Here is a 16,610-nt window from a genome sequence, read left to right on the forward strand (position 1 = left end):
AGCGGTGTGCCCAGGTGGCCAAGCAGGCTGATGGGTTCCTGGGGGGCATCATCAGGAGGAGTGTGGCCAGCAGGCCGAGGGAGGAGATCCTCCCCCTCTGCTCTGCCCTGGTGGGGCCACGCCTGGAGTGCTGTGTCTGGTGCTGGGCTCCCCAGTTCAGGAGAGACAGGGATCTACTGGAGAGGGCTATGAAGATGATGAGGGGACTGGAGCATCCCCCTGGTGAGGAAAGGCTGAGGAAGCTGGGGCTGTTCAGCCTGGAGAGGAGAAGGCTGAGAGGGGACCTCATCAATGCCTACAAATATCTTAAGGACAAGTGTCAGGGAGGACGGGGCCAGGCTCTTTCCAGCGGTGCCCAGCGACAGGACAAGGGGCAACGGGCACAGACTGCAACATGGGAACCTCCATCTGAATGTGAGGAAAAACTTTACTCTGAGGGTGACGGAGCCCTGGCACAGGCTGCCCAGAGAGGCTGTGGGGTCTCCTTCTCCAGAGACATTCAAACCTGCCTGGATGTGACTCTGTGCGACCTGCTCTAGGAGAGCCTGCTGTAGCAGGGGGTTGGGCTGGATGGGCTCCAGGGGTCCCTTCCAACCCCAACCATTCTGTGATTCTGTGATTTCCAGTAAGATTTTTGCTTCTGAAATTAGATACACAGGCCATGAACAGCTTGACCAAAGGTAATTTTAATAATAGTATTTTAGTTCATTTGTTCTTATATACGGTTTGAATGAAGTTGGGGCGCTAAGAAGCATATTAGGTCTTTTAATTGAACTGCCTTTCTTCTAATTTTTTTTTTTATCCTGTGTGAGCCATGTCACCCACAGCATTTGGGTTTTAAGAGTAAAATGCATTTATCTGAACATCCTTACACAACTGTAAAGGTATGTAAACCTGGTGCAGACAGTGGAAATCAATGGCAATGTTCCGACTAATGCTTCCAGTAAGTCTATAATTGTGATTAAACAGAGAGGTTGATGAATATCCATTTACTCAAATTATGTAGGTGCAATAATTATTCCTTTCTTAGTCATTTGGTGGCATCTTGATGTTTATTGCTAGACAATCAAATGTGTTCTCTCAGCAATTTCAGCATTACCAGGAGTTGTTATCACAGTATTTTACTGGACCATTAGTATTAACCCAATCACAGAACTAAAAATTCTTTGATGTTTTTAAGTTTGCTGAAGTTTGGTTCTAACCTGCATATAAATTCACCTTTGTAAGGTCAAGGACCATTCTCCAGGTGTAGGGTGCCAAGGCTACTGCAAGCACAGCGGGATAATGAAGCTTGATTTCTCCCTAGACATCTATGAACAGCTCTATGAGCTACTTGATCACAAATCTGCACATGACTGCCTACCAGAGCTGGAAAATTGCTTTCATGTGTCAAGAAATCCTGCTGCCAAGGATTGTGCTTGCTGCTTTAATTGGCTGATGGGGTTTATATCTCTTGAAATAATAGGAAGTTAGCATATTTTTAATGTTATCTGCTGTCTTTTCCATAAACCAGTGCACTCAAGGCCTGAAATACTCCATACCTCAAGGGCTATGCCTTGTTATGGCAGTAAGAAGCATTAACAGACTATGAGTGAAACTAAACTTATCAAGTTGTCTAGGTCTATATGAGTTCCAGGAGATAACTCATGGGGTCAGACACAGATCCAGAGGTTTATATAAGGGTGAAATATTTTTTTCTTAGGGTTACTTTGAGCCCTTCCTTCACACAGAACTCCCACCCCTAGGATCTGACCCTTAAACCCATGGCCCACAGGTTTGTATTTCCATAGTGTGGATATGAGACCAAGCACGATTTATTAACCTTCTCTTAGTAAATATCAACACTCAGCAAGACTACCACAACTACCCACCTCTAGATGTTTAGCCCACCCAAGTCACAAAATAAAGCATGAGATAAAAGCAAATGCTCCAGGACCTCATGGAGAGGACAGACCTAAATAGAAGATTAGTTCCTTCAGGAGAGAGCAAAAAGATGATTAGTAGAGGAATTCAGTACCTCCTTCTTCAGCTTAGAAGTCTACAGATGAGAAAATTCCTATGGCAGTATATAAGGCAGTGACTTGAAACCATCACACTGGCCAGCAAGAGAGAAAAATCTTTCAGCCTCTCATAAACCAGCACTAAACTGAACCATCAAGATAAGGCTGGAAAAACAGGACAAAATGTTTGATACCCCTCTGATAACAGCACAGCCTATGCATGAGCCAGTTCTCCAAATATTTGCTTTGCTTGAAACCATCAGTTACTTCTTTCTACCATTTGACATTTGACTTCTACAGGGTATAGCTTACATTTGACCCTTCACTAGGACAGTTTCAGTTTTGTGTAACTTTGCTTCTTCCTCTGATTACTTTCACATTCATTCAACTGCTGTATGATGATCCACGGGGACAGAAATACTGCAAGGGAACAGTGAAGATCACAGCCCTGGGACAAGGGCAGAAGATCTCCTCCCTCCCTGAAGTGCTACTGGTGGATTCTTCTGAGGTTACACAATGATGTTCAGGATCCCCTGATCCTGGGTAAGTGGGGAAATTTTTTACCTCCTCTTATTGTCCCCCTGGACCTGATGTATTTTCTGTCATTTACAATCCCCATGTTTAGAAACAGCTTGCGCCTGCACAAATCTGACTTTGGTACACAGAGGACAGGATCTTTGAAGGTTATGGAAAGAACCTCAACAGTCAACAGTGGCATCGCACGTGACTTTTAGATGGCAAAACCAAGATGAGAAGAACCTGCTTTCAAGGTAGAAGTCTTGGTGTGTCTTTGGTTGCATTGTAAGTCAACCAGCCTTGCTGATCTGGCAACACTCCTCCAAGTTTCACATTGCATCATTGCTATCAACACACATTACTCAATAGCTCATTTCCATCAACTATTAAACAATAAATACCTCTAAGCCTAAGAAATACTGCCTCTCAAAATTATCTTCCAGCAACCTTCTATCTTCCACACTGATTGACACCCAAATAACTTAAAAGTTATGGCCCAAAATACTGTAGTATATACTACTTGCTATTACTACTGTAATACATGCTGCTACAAGAAAGCTTTGGGAAAGCGCTGAGCATGTGGCTTGCCCTGTGTGGAACTGCCCAAGTAGGTAACCATCATCTGCAAAAGGAGATAAAACATCTTCATTTTACTAAGAGGAAACGAGGCAAAACTTAGAAGGTGATTGCTCAGGGGAAGTCAGAGTCAAAGTGAAAACAGGCCCTGTTTGCTGTCAGACATCTGCAGGACCTCTTTATAGTCAACAAAACAGGCATCTTGCAAAGGCAATTCATCTGGTAACACAGATGTCCAAGCAGGCCAGGTGAATCAGACCCCTGAGCAGGTATTTCTCTTTGCTGGCTATAAAGGGAGTCAAGGTTGACTAATGTGGGTGACTACACCATTCTTGTCAAACAAATCCTACTCCTGGTTTTTAATGTCCTGACCACAACATCCTTTCCAGGCATACACAGCATGTGACAGCTGAGCGGGGAATACTCCATTTGCAAAGGCAGGCATTGCAAAGCTACAAAAAGTCTTAATGAATGTCAAGTGCTCAGTCTCTGCTCACCATTGCTTGGATGGAGGTAACATCATGAAGTCTTAAATTACCTAATGGTGCCATATTTTACAATACAAAGTCTCCTTACTGTTCTGTTCGAATGAACAGTGCTACAGGGAAGAAACATGTTTGTACGGTGAATGAGGCTGCTGTTTTCTGCAGGAATTTGATGGAAGGAGAGAAAAGTCTGAGTGTCACCGTAACACTGATGACACCAGAGACCTGGAATTGTCCCCACCTGTGTGTCTCCCATACGCACACAGAGTAGGAAGGAGATTCAGGAAGGAACGCCCTAGTGCTCAGCCTCCAAGGGACTATGGCAGAGAAGCAGCAAGTTTCCATGCCACTTCTTGGGAACCGTGATTGAGGACAGGAGTTGAAGAAACCGAATCACTTCTGAGACCCAGTACTACACCTGAAAATGTCAGTCACCTAAGGGAAATGATGCAGACTTTGCAGACAGGTAGCATGGGAAGACAGATACTCAGCCTGTGAACTCCAACAAGGACCTTTTAATGAATCTATTGAACAGTGATGAAGTCACACTTACCCTGGCTTTATTTCAGGAGGTTTAGGTAACGGCTTCAGAAAGCCTTTTTTCCCAACTAGCCAATATGTGTCTTCTACTCCTTTACCCTAAAATAAAAACAAAAAAAAACTAGATAAAGAGCAGCTTTCTGACCACCCGCTGCTCAACCCGTAACTTCCTCACTGGGTTTCTGAGGGCTTCACTTATATGCAGAGACAGAGAGTGGCTGGAAATCTTGGGCTCATGGTTCCGGGATCGTTTCAATTTCACTATGCTAAAAGAGGATGCCTTTTCCAAACTGTCATCTGCAAATGACCCTCATTGATCTGGGTCATTGAAACTACACAGCTTAACAGAAATGGGAAACTACAGGATCTCTAATCATCTTGTTTGGCAGCACTAGCATCACTAATTGAGAGATTTTACAACTCTTGCTGGGCTGAGTGTGAGAATAATAACTTCCTCTCCCATCACTAATGATTTAGCTTTTAAGGTGAGATGCATCTGTTAAGCTGTAGGCATCTACATCAGAATCGGTCACCCTTGACTGGAGAAGTGAAGAAAAGCAGACACTTCCAGGGCAACATTCATCTTCACATTAAACTGGACCCTGAAAGTAAGTCAGGTTAATGGTTTCCTAAAGTGCCAATTTATCTCTACTAATTCTGCAAAGGTTTCTTTCCATTAGCTAAACCTGGAATAACTACCTCAGATCTCCACCTGCAGACACATGCACTTAGGTGACATGATTCCACTTGTGAAAGATTATTGAGGGACCTGAGGCCATATTCAGACCTTATTGTAAGTGTTCAAGGCAAGCAAAGCTCATACTTATATCTATTGAATATGTAAGGGAAGAAGTGATGTTCTGAATTATATAGTGTTGTCTTGTTTGGACACTGTGAAAAGTAGCAGTTTCCATCAAGGGTGGACTAAATAGAGTCCTAAATGAATACTTAGATCCAGCACAAACAGCTGATTGCTCAGTCCCACAGTCCTTCAATAATTACCTCATGTACTGAAACAACTGATGGGGACAATTTGGGAAGGATCCAGCAGAAGAGTGGTGGATGAAGGCCAAACAAGAACTTAATAGAAAAATTCCTTAAGTAAGAAGATTCCCCTGTGAAGCATTTCACACAGCCCTGACCTTCTTACCTTCAGTTCTGTTTTTCCCCTAGGTATGATTTCATAGCCTTCATTTAGACTCCGAAGCGTATCCACTGTACTTTGGCTGACATGAATTCTGTAAGCTGGGAATGGAAAGCAAAACAGATGGATCACTGTATTGCACACCCGCTGCAAATTCCACACTGCTTCATACTAGCAAGGAAAAATGCTCCAAAGCATGCGGGCATGTAGCTGGTGTAGCTGTGTGGTGCTCCTCTATGTAGTTTGATGCTGATGTATGGATCTTTCCAGGTAGGGCTGTAGTGAGGGTGAGAGGAGACCTGCACTGGGGACTTCCCGGAGAAGGATACCAAACATGCTAAGTGTAGATGTCCAGCTCTTAGTAAGGATGGCATTTTTTTCAGCAATATTGTCAGCTGGAATAAAAAAATGCCATATTTCTCTCTTGCCACAGTGTAACTAGGGAACAAGAAAGAAAAGGAAAATAACCAACTGTCCTGCTCCAGATATCCAACGTCATTTGGAAGCTGGGATGAAGACCAAAGAGATGGAATTTTTAAGGGGACATAAAAATGTGGCTGTGCATCTAGATCCATCTGGGTTTTATCAGAAATTGACTCCATCCAGAGACGCTACTAACAGTCTATGAACAAAAAGGGCAAAGATGGAGATCTTTATTAAATTCCCATCTTCCCCAGTTTGTTTTACAGCCATTACTGGAACTCACTGAATTTTGTTGTGGTTCTGCTGGTTTGAACAAGCCAGAGAATGTTTCTAAAATATTTTTCCCCAAAATAGTTGTCTTTGTTGTTCTTCTTGTTGAGCTTTTATTTCAAATGTGCCAATCACATTCCCTTCCCTCTGGAAGGGTGGGGAATAAAACAATTAATATTTTTTTCCAGAATAATCAGAAGGAAGAACAGTTCAACTATGCAGAGGAAGACCACATAGCTTTGAGCTGCACTTCCTGAGACATTGACTTACAATCTTCTTATTACTGTGGATCTATATAAATTTCTATTGATGTATAATAATGCTCTTGTATCTGCAGTGCTCCTGCTGTCTATGATCTCAGGAGACACTTTCAAGGCTCTAAACCCTGAGATTCTTCAAATATCTGTCTTGCTATTAGAAATCTGCTGTCAAAGTATTCCCTTCTTTCCACTGCTTTCCAAATGCAATGCAAGCCTTTTAAAATAAGACAGCCATTATCACAAGAAAGGCAATTTTCCTTAATTAAAGATTAGATTAATTGTTACTCCTAATTAGTCTAATCAAAACCACTGGAGCTAGGGCTGTTTGAAAGACTGAGAAAGTTCCAATGCAGCATGTATACTGCAACACATTTCTAGCCTGGCAAGACCTCAGGAGTTTCATATTAAATATCACAGACTTCATGTAGCTTGTAAACTAACTATAATAGGTAATTTCTTAGAGCCGTTGAAAATATCAAAAGGGATGTCAGAGATCAATGATTAAAATGTATGAGATGTTGCCTTTGGAAACCAACTTGTACTGACAGCATGAACATCAAAAGCAAATGCAAAACACATCCACTGCAAAACACTGTCCGCTGCATCATGCGCTATAGTTTACATATATATCCTTGTCCTAGCCAAGGACAGCAACAAACAGCAGATATGTGTATACATAAGACTGAAAAGTGGGTAAATGTTCCCCACCAGCTCTTTTTACAAGTCTAGAAGTCTCCAGCCATGGGACAGTAAGAACCAGCTGAGAGGTGGTACTGTCTTATCTGCTGCAGCTATTGGCTCTGTGCATGTAGACTGTGCTTTTACAGCTGGAAGCCTCAGGAAAACAAAGGCAATACCTTGAGGGAAAAATAGCATTAACATCAACCCATCAAGAAAAAACATCAAGAAAACCTGAAGAGGAAGGGAAACCTAATGATTGTGTTAGGACCTGCCGGCACTTGTTTATGGAATTGTTATTGCTGATAAATGAAACCATCACAAATAATGCCCTTCAAGTTACAGGACAACATTGCATGTGGTCTGCTTTTCTCTGCCTCCAGCATGATGCAAGAAATTCCTGCATGTGCTTCTACCCTTGCTTTGTACTGGCCATGGCAGGTAGTGCATTATTTTGCTGTGCAAGAACAGCTCTGAATAAAGGGTTCTCAGCACTGACTGAAAGCAAGATCCAACCTACGCAGAAGAAATCTAGGGCAAGATTAATGTTGATTTTGGCTGATGGAATCCAAATCAGAGCACCATAGGTGGAAGGCAAGGCCTTAAAGGCTATCTTACGATGGCAAAGTCAATGCCCTCCCCTTCTGGCTGCTTTGAATTTTGTCATTTTATTTGCCCCTTTCTTCACAGTTGATTCAGTTGCAATGCTTATAAGTAAAGATATGCATTTCTTCATCCCCCCTGAGAATTTTATTCAACCACCCACTCCAGGGACTGTCCCAAATACTCACGCAGGCCTGTGGACTCCATTCGTGACGCCGTGTTCACTGTGTCTCCAAAGAGGCAGTACCGTGGCATGGTAAGCCCAACCACTCCTGCCACGCAAGGCCCTGAAAGACATGTCATCTGTATAACCCTGATGGTACTGCACAAATCAAGGGGCTCACCAGCAGACAAATCTCATCCTCTCCTCCGATATTCAAGAACCACTTGAGAATACAGGAGAAGGTTTTTTAAAGATCTCATTGTCCTTAGTGTTTGCTACAAGTGATCAAAAATCAAGCATTGCTTTGCATTGCACATTGGTGTTTTGTGCCTGAGAAGGGTCTTGTGTCATAAGACTTCTGTTCACCATCATCTGGCAGAAATTTGTTCAGAGTTCATGGGAGCTCAAGGACTATTGCAATTCATTTTAAAAAGACCTCCTTTTCTATCCAATGAAACTCAAGTTCAGATCCTGTGATATGCCCAGTGAAACAGGGTTGAAAATCAGCTTTGGAAGTCTAGAGATGCTGGCAATAAGCTGGACCACCCTGTGACCCCTCCTCGGAAAAGAAGACATCATTAGCTCGCCTGTCTAGCCAAAAACTGTTTATTTTTCCTCTTTCTCATTCTTTAGATGAGATCCACTCCCTTCCAAAGTAGCTCCCAAGGAACCCATGCCAAGTTCTCAGAGAGAGGTATGTGTGCAAGATTCATATGAACATGCACACACAGAGAGATAAAATGCGTAATGGCCAAACAGCACAGACAACTGTCATCTGGGACATTTGGATTAGCTAATGTTTGGACTATGTTCTGAAGTCTGAGATGCTAAATTTCATCACCCACAATTTAAAATATCAGGCTTGCAAAATAAATGCAAAAAAAAAAAAAGATAAAGCAAAGAAAAAAAGAGAATGCTCTCAGCAATGTAAGGAGGTGTGGGGCTTCCTGCAGAGAAAAGAGACCTCTCTGTATTTTCCATTGGATACATTTATGTCATATGTATTTGCAGGCTCTGCCTGCCTTTTCAATTTCATGATCCTTCTGGGTTAAGATTTAGCAAAAATGAAATCTAGGAAATCTTCTCCAGTGCAAAGATACAAGTGATTTGAAGTAGCGCATCATCAACATCTGAAATGATACTATAGATAAGGTTTCTCACAATATAAAAAGGTGTAAGTTAAAATGTTGTAGGTTAAAATAATGATGATGATGATCATCATCATCCAATTTAGAAGTGATCAATTACTTGTTTTAGGACACTATTTTTACTGTGATTTTTAGCTTTCTTAGTTACAGAAACTGATTCTGCATATAGTTTTCAGATACATCTTAATGACAATGAAACTCCATAGCTGAAAGCTATGGGGAACTTTTCAAGGACACCTCTTGCTGTGACCTCTCAAAAATTGTTGCTGCAGAGTCAAAGCAACAGGATTGTAATATAACTGACAGAGGATGCAAATTGAGAGGTAAGGCAGATTTTAACTCCTGCCTGATAAAGCACCATTTGCTTTAAGATTGAAAAAAAAAGACAAAGGAAAAATGGTTTGCACCAAAAATGTTACAAGGACTTAAGCACTATCTCTGGCTCAAACACAACATTCAGGGACTGCTGGAGATCAGGAGAACCTGATTTAACGGTGTTTTTTTACTGCCAGTGTGCTGTGCAACCTTGGATAAGACACTTCTCCCCAGAATCTCTTCTGATTTAATTCCTATCCTTATCAATATTCACTAATTTTGTTCAAGCTCTTCAGGGAAGGAGCTATAACCACTAGAGGAAGGTTTTTCAGGGTCTAGTCCATAGGCACTTCTATAGGACAACTACAAAGGCACTGTTGATACTACTGGGTCAAGGACCTAATGCTCACCTAACTGGTCCTTAATGTGTGCACAATGACGTGGCATGTGTATTTAAAAGGGTCTTGTTGGAGACTTTTTAATTCATGATTCAATAAGAGCTTTCCCTGAGAAAACATTGACACGGCATCACCTCTCTTCATCTTGTGGTGATGATGTGACAGCAGCACTCAGAAACCTCAGTAAGGATCAAAGCTCCTTCTGTAATAGGTGTTGCAAAGACACAAAAAAAGTGGTTCTTGTCAAAAAGCAGCCCTCAGTGAGGAGGATTTGATTTCGTTTGAAGAGGCACAAACAGAGAAGGCTGAGCTCCTGCTGTAGTTGGTGGAGGGCAAGTCAACGCAGTCAACTGAGCCATGAGAGCCTTTCTACTCCTGCACTGAACAGCTCTCCAGGGCCTACTTATATGTCCACCAGCTTTCCACCAAGCACAAAATCAGTGCGGGTTCCCCAGCACTCCTGGAAACACCTCCACGTGGGTACCTGAATTCAGGTTTCCTACTCAGTCAGTGAGTAAGTCAACCATCCAATCACTTCTGCAAAGCTCAAAGCCTAGGATAGGCAACAATTTTGGGGTGAAGTACTACCTTTCTAGAGTCCTACTTTTAAGCCTTTCCTCCTGTTGCAGAAAGCTGCTAGCTCAAAACAAACCCTACAGTGTAAGCATGCCTGAAGGATTTCTCCGTGTTGAAGGCATCCAACGGTTAATTCACTCGCTCTCTTAACTGCCTGTGTGTGTTCCCCTTTGTCTAGACAGCTTCAGCCAAGGGCTAACAAAAACTTCCAGCAAGAAATCTCCCACAGTAACAAGTTTCAGAGGAAACCAGATACCCTGTGATGAGAACGTTATGGCCTCGTTTAATTACACAGGTTCGCTGATTTGTTTTGAAGTGACTCTTTGCCAGGCCTTGCAGGGTCAGTTAATGAGTGATGCTGGCTAAGAGTCTGCAACAACCATCAGTGGTGCCACAGAGGTTAATAAACTTGACCAAAGTGCGGGGCTGCCTGCCAGAGAGCCTGACTCTTCTGCCTCTGTGAAAAAGCTTGTCTTCTCACCACTGCTCTCCCTGACTGCCCAGCTCCAGCCCAGACACAGATGGCGTGGAAACAGCTGAGCCAGCTGAGTTTTTCTGGACATGCAGTAAAGTCAGGAGAGCAAGCCAAGACTCCAGGGTGCATTTAAAGCAGGGCAGAAACTGCAGACTAAACACTGGTCTTCTTGTCCTCTTTGTCTTACCCATGCATTGCCACAAGTGGACCACGGGCATGGGCTAGCAGAAGTTCCAGAGGTGCGGTTCTCCATTGGTGGGATTGGAGAGGCATGGGCAGTGCATACCCAAATGCCACACACTGCTTTTTCAGAGAGGGGATCATGAGGTCTTCTTGGCACTGGTTTCCAGAGAGTGGTTGGCCTGCAAAACCGGTGGTCACACCCATTCTCCATCCTTTTCAGGACAGTGAAAGTGTTAGCCAAGCCCTCCTCTCCTTCCTCAATGTTTTCATGATGCTGGTGATTCCCTCTTCATGCTTCTTCCCTCAGGAGAAATGGGGTCTAGGGTTAATCAAACTCTGCTGTCAGCTCAGTGGCTCAGAGAGCTGGTTTGCTTTGGAGCATGCATTTCTTGCTGCTCCCGTGACAGTATGATGTTGCCAGATCTGTGCAAAACAAGATCTGGCTTCCGCTTCTTCAGGAAGAAAGCACCAATTCATCCCCTTCTTCCTCTCACACCCTACACAACAGCTCATAGAAACACCACTTTCCAGATACCCGGCGTTCATAAAAACAAGAAAATACGTAACTGACCCATGTACACTTCACCTAGGGATAGATTTTTGGCTGGGTGCATGGAAGACACGTTGCAGAACTGCTGTCAACAGGCAGCAGCAGCTGTTGCACACCAGATTCCTCTTTTCCCCAGTTGACAATACTACTGGTGCTCCAGGGACTTCTGCTCAGGGCAGGACAAGCTGGGGCCATAGTCTCATCTAATTTTTGCTGGACTATAAAACCCACAGTGCTCCTGCAATCATTCTTTAACACTTCAGATTCTGTGAGGGGCAGCTAAGACCACCAAACTGCAAAGAAAATAGTAGGGAGATGAGTTTTCAGAGATAAACCCCAAAAAGAACTTGTGTGGTCTAGCAGATACGACATACTGATTTTAGCTCTGCCTGTCACAACCCTGTTCTTAGGGTATTCTGGGTGAGATACTTCCTTTTCTCTGCTGTTGTTTCACAATGTGTACAACAGGGACCAGGATATTGACTTTGTAAAACACTTGCATGCCAGAGCTGCAAAAATGTGGGCATTATCAGATAGGCAGAAGGATAAAACACCCTGTAATACTGGGTCAGACGTCTGAACAGTCTCATTCATTGTTTGGCTTCCTGCAATGGGCAGTACCTGGCACTTTAGTGGAAGGCACAAGAAGTCTGATGATGATCAGCTGGGAAAAAATCATTAATGAATGACTACGGCATAAAATTATGGAGGCTCATATCTCTTCTAAAAATATTGATTCTATGATAACAGCAGATGTCTTTCCCTCAATTTAAAATCCAGTCATACTTTCGCTTTTATGACTGCAGTCCTACTGGGGTTTTTTGTTTTGTTTTGGAGTTCATGTACACTTTGTATAAAAAAACCCCAACTTCCTCATTTCTTTTTCAGCAAGCCACTTTTCTGTTAATTGAATACGTTATGACTTCTACATTAGAGATACTGTCTTCATAACAGAACTTTTTCTTAATAGCTGTATCACATGTTCTTCCAGTTATGTCCTATCCATGTAACTCTCCCCAACCTTTTCATTCTTACACTCTATATGCCTGTTTTTCTGTCCTTTTTCCTTTCAGGACGGTTACAAAGGCATTGCTGGATGTCTGTGTCACACCAGTGAAGAGCCTATGGCACATCAAAGAGCCACCCTTACAACAAAACCCTTGGGACTAACTTGTCTGATGTAGTCCCTGACTGTGACAGAATACACAATTTTTCCCCCCAGATTATACAGAGTCGTTTTCCTCCTTAGTGTTCGTGCTTTGCTATGGAAGACTTAAAGGCATCTTCTAAGACCACTTGTTTTGGGGTGGGCAGGGAGAAAACATTCAAAGCTGGAAATACCATTGCAAAGGAGTTCTTTGATGTTCAGGCACAGGAGAGAGTCACTGCCTACCTGTGTGCAGGCCGATTCGTATCCTGAGGGGGATGTCTGGCATGTGTCTCATTTTGAATGTTCCCACAGAGCTGAGGATGTCCAGGGACATGTTGGCTATCTCAGCTGCATGCTTGTTTCCATTGCGTTTTGGAAGCCCTGAGGCAACCATGTAGGCATCACCAATTGTCTCCACCTAGCAAATAGCATTACATTAAAAATGTACGTTAAAAAATGAACAAACAAATTGAAAAAGATGGAAAAGAGACATAGAATGAAACTACAAGAATGTCTGAACCACAGACACTTTGATCCTCATGCGCAGGTACCCCTCACCTTGTAAACGTCATGGTTTCCAAGAACAGCATCAAACAGTGTGTAAAGGTCATTTAGGAGATCAACTACTTCAATGGGTTCACTGAGGGCTGAAATAGTTGTGAAGCCCACGATGTCACTGAAGTAGATGGTCACCTGGTCAAAATACTCCGGCTCCACTGTGCCACCAGTCTTGAGGGCTTCCGCCACTGATCTGAAATAACAATGCAAACAAAGACGACAGGGCACAACCCCTTTTTGCAGTACATGCCCAAGAGCTCAGACACTCTTGTCCTCAAAAAGGACAATCTTGTGCTTGAAAAATCTTCCACTAAATAGAAGGTTCTATATAGCTGTAACAAGCATTGATTAAAGTTTCTTACTTCGATTGGAAGGTGCTTGCCAAAGTTGGAGGTCAGATCTGCAATCTTGCTCCCTTCTGGGGAAGAGTTTTGTCCCCTCTAGCTACGGGGTTTATTTTTACCACCTAAAGTACTAGTACTTACGGGGGGAGCATTTGGGACAGTAGTTTTTCTGTCTTCTGTTTTTCAATCTCTAGCTCTTCGGTCCTCTCTCTGATTAAATCTTCCAGGTTGCTTGAATACTGCTCAAGCATCCTGAGCATTGAGTCAATTATATTGGTCTTTTTCCCTTTGTTGATGGTTTTGAACTGTAAAATCAAACTGGAGAGTTATTTAACCATCTCCTTACACCATTGCAGCACTCTAAGTTTGGAAAGGACAAAAATCAAACACTTCTTTTAAAGGGATAATGCTAAAGACTGGCTTTGTCAGTGGCAAGAGTTCAACAATAAAGGAAAAAGGCAAACTGGAGGGTGAATTTGCAGCAATAACCATGGAAGCTGCCCAGAAGCATGTTGCTCCTCTATGAACTTTCAGTGAGGGTTAAGTGAAATACCACCTTCAATGAGATGACAACATGTATGGGAGTTGTTATGGAGGCCTACAGTGCTGCAGATTTGCACTCTTGTTTATCCCATGACCATCCTTTAGAGTAATTTGCAGCCCTTTGCATTCAGAAATGCAAGTTTCAGGGCATTAGCCACACTTAACAACCTGCTGATATGTTACTGGTGTTAAATCCATCTTTGCACACTGGCATATATGTGTATCACCATCCCCAGCACCACACTGAGTCGACCGTTCTCCTCTTGACCTGAAGCTGTGCCTCTGGATCATTTGGATAATCTGTGACTTCAGAAGCTGCCTTAGACTCAACAGTGGAGTCACATGGATGTAAATTTATTCACAGTTTCATAGAAGCAGAAGGTAAAAATTACGGATATTAGTTTACCTAGTTTGACCTTATAAGAACTTAGGAACAGTACTACTGGATCAGACAAGGAGTTTATTTTGCCAGTACCTGTCCATGAGACTGCCCGGTAACAGCTGTCTGGGAAAGCTGTTCAAACAGGACTTAGGTATGGCCATATTCCCAGGGATATGCTCCCAGCCTCCATCAATCTGCAGTTCAGAGATCTCCTGTGCCAAACGTATCTTTGTGTTTAACAGCCTTTGGTGAATTTTCCTTTTAATCACCTTTTAAATACTTCAGAAGATTAAAAAACGTATTGATCTGAAGGTGCTATCATAATTTACAGATCTCCGTGAGACCATCCGTGCAGGTACACTGCAAATGTGAAGACACCAAGCCCATGTCCAGGCTGCTTCACACCTCACGTGGTGATGCCATGGCAGCCCAAGTTCAGGACAAGGTGTCAGCCAGTCACCACAAGCCATAAAATAACCCAATAGCAAGGGCAAGACTAGAACTCTGGGATATGTTCAATCATTTTTTAAGGGCTCACTTAAAGAAAAAAAAAAAACCCCACACTTTCCTGCCAAGTGCAAACACAGGATTGCACCTGCTGCTCTATTCACCAACCTTATGAAATACCTCCTCAAAGGTTGGACGACGTTCGGGGGCTTCACCCCAGCATTCCTTCATTATCTGGATACACTTCAGGGGTGCCAACTCAGGAGCTATGTTTGGGCGGCACAGGGGAGGGGGCTTCTTCACTTTCTTTATGATTTCTGTGACAAAGAGAAGAACGGGAAGCACATTGTGATATGGAGGGTCTTGATGAGGGTAAAGGACATAGACCTTTTCACCTGTCTCTTGCTCGCTCCTTCAGCTACCACCATTATTGCTCACCACCCAGTGTTTGTGTCAAATAAAGCTGGGGGGTTCTGCTTTTTTTGGCCAGGAGTCTCTTGGAGGATTTGAAAGAGAAGAGATTCATCTGCTGTCTTGTCCCTAGAGAACCAGGTTATGAGCAATAAAGTGGTTGGATGGGGGAAGGTTGTGTGGTAGATGGATGTGTGAGCCTGCAGGCTTGCATTTAATGAAATTGCCTCTGCGTCTTTCCATTAGGATCTGTGGTCCTCCAAGAGAGCAGAGGGTTATGGCCGAGCCCAGACAAGAAGGATACCAGCTTCTGATGCTTCATTGTTGACTGGGAACCAGTAGGTGGGAGGTTGATGGGAATGGAGACAGTGGAAAATATTTTAAGGGGCAGAGTTTGGGTTCAAAACAATGTCTGGAAAGTGACTCCCTATCCAGAGGTGAAACAAGATTAATAAGGAACCGGGCTTGGGCTTTCAGACCCTGATAATTCTTTAATTTGTGGGTTTTGGATAAAACAGCACTAGGCAAAGGAGCGGAGCCACAGGTTTCATTGACAGCTGAAGCACAGGCAGGGAAGCTCGGCGTCTCAACCCAACCTTGACTTCAGTTTAGGTATTTCTTAGAATATCCTGGAGGAAACACAGGTTTTTGTAAGGCAGAACTATATCTTCCTGCTTAAAAAAAAAAAAAAAAAAAAAAGCCCAAAGGGATTGCATTTGAAAGTTTCATTTTGTGCAGTGCAGAGCTGTCAAATGGAGAGAAAACCACCCTCTTCCTGGCAGGAGCCCTGCATTTCCACAGCTGTTACTGTGACTACCCAAAGCTTTTAGGTGTTGACAGTTTACTTTAAATCTCTGGCTCATCCCACCAGTCTTCACCAAATGAACTAAACAAAGTACCTGGCCCAAATATTTCTAGGGGCAGCCAAGGGGAAATGCCTTCCCCAGACGATTTTAAAGTTCACGCCATGAGTGAAAGCTCCTTGAGGATTAGGATGCGATGACTAGAAATTCATCATTTTATCAGGTCAGGAAAATGGAGTGCACTAAGTTCAACATTTGCTGGAGGTTCCCTAGGGGGACTAGGTGGGGGCAACACCTGCGAATTACATCATAGGCTACATCATAGGTCCAGCTCTGAATTACAGAGCAGGTTACATCATAATCTTCATTGTCATTGCATTGTTGCAGCAGCTTGGGGTGCAGCAAGGTCAAGGCCCCAATTCTGGGGGCACTGAACTGGCAGATACTGGATAGCCATACCCCACTTGGTGACTGTCCAGCCCAAAATGTGTTGGGAATCTGCTTTCACTGAAATCAACTCTTTTTTGATTGATCCCGCTCCCTCCCTGTTTAAGTGCTTGACCCTGACCATGGTGTGTTCGCTCTTCCTATGCATGCATGACACAGTTTGGACAACTGAGAGCTGCACCATGAGCAGTTCCTAAGGAGTTTATCTATTTGCTATTTCTG

General features: G+C 43.2%; 1 protein-coding gene across 4 annotated transcripts in view; it reads right to left on the bottom strand.

The window, feature by feature from the left end:
- GUCY2F (guanylate cyclase 2F, retinal) overlaps positions 1-16,610 on the bottom strand; it is a 53,635-nt gene that overhangs the window by 15,213 nt on the left and 21,812 nt on the right. For 3 of the 4 annotated variants that reach the window (XM_037378139.1, XM_037378138.1, XM_037378141.1), the window contains exons 12-18: positions 14,896-15,044; positions 13,497-13,660; positions 13,012-13,204; positions 12,697-12,871; positions 7,684-7,782; positions 5,268-5,362; positions 4,131-4,216 (exon numbers count right to left, since the gene is read on the bottom strand). In XM_037378139.1, coding sequence (XP_037234036.1) covers positions 4,131-4,216; positions 5,268-5,362; positions 7,684-7,782; positions 12,697-12,871; positions 13,012-13,204; positions 13,497-13,660; positions 14,896-15,044 — 961 coding nt within the window. The remainder of the gene's footprint in view (positions 1-4,130; positions 4,217-5,267; positions 5,363-7,683; positions 7,783-12,696; positions 12,872-13,011; positions 13,205-13,496; positions 13,661-14,895; positions 15,045-16,610) is intronic. The other variant, XM_037378140.1, reaches the window with a different exon arrangement.

This window comes from Falco rusticolus, chromosome 2 (genome assembly GCF_015220075.1).
Source record: "Falco rusticolus isolate bFalRus1 chromosome 2, bFalRus1.pri, whole genome shotgun sequence".
Lineage (NCBI taxonomy): Eukaryota > Metazoa > Chordata > Aves > Falconiformes > Falconidae > Falco > Falco rusticolus.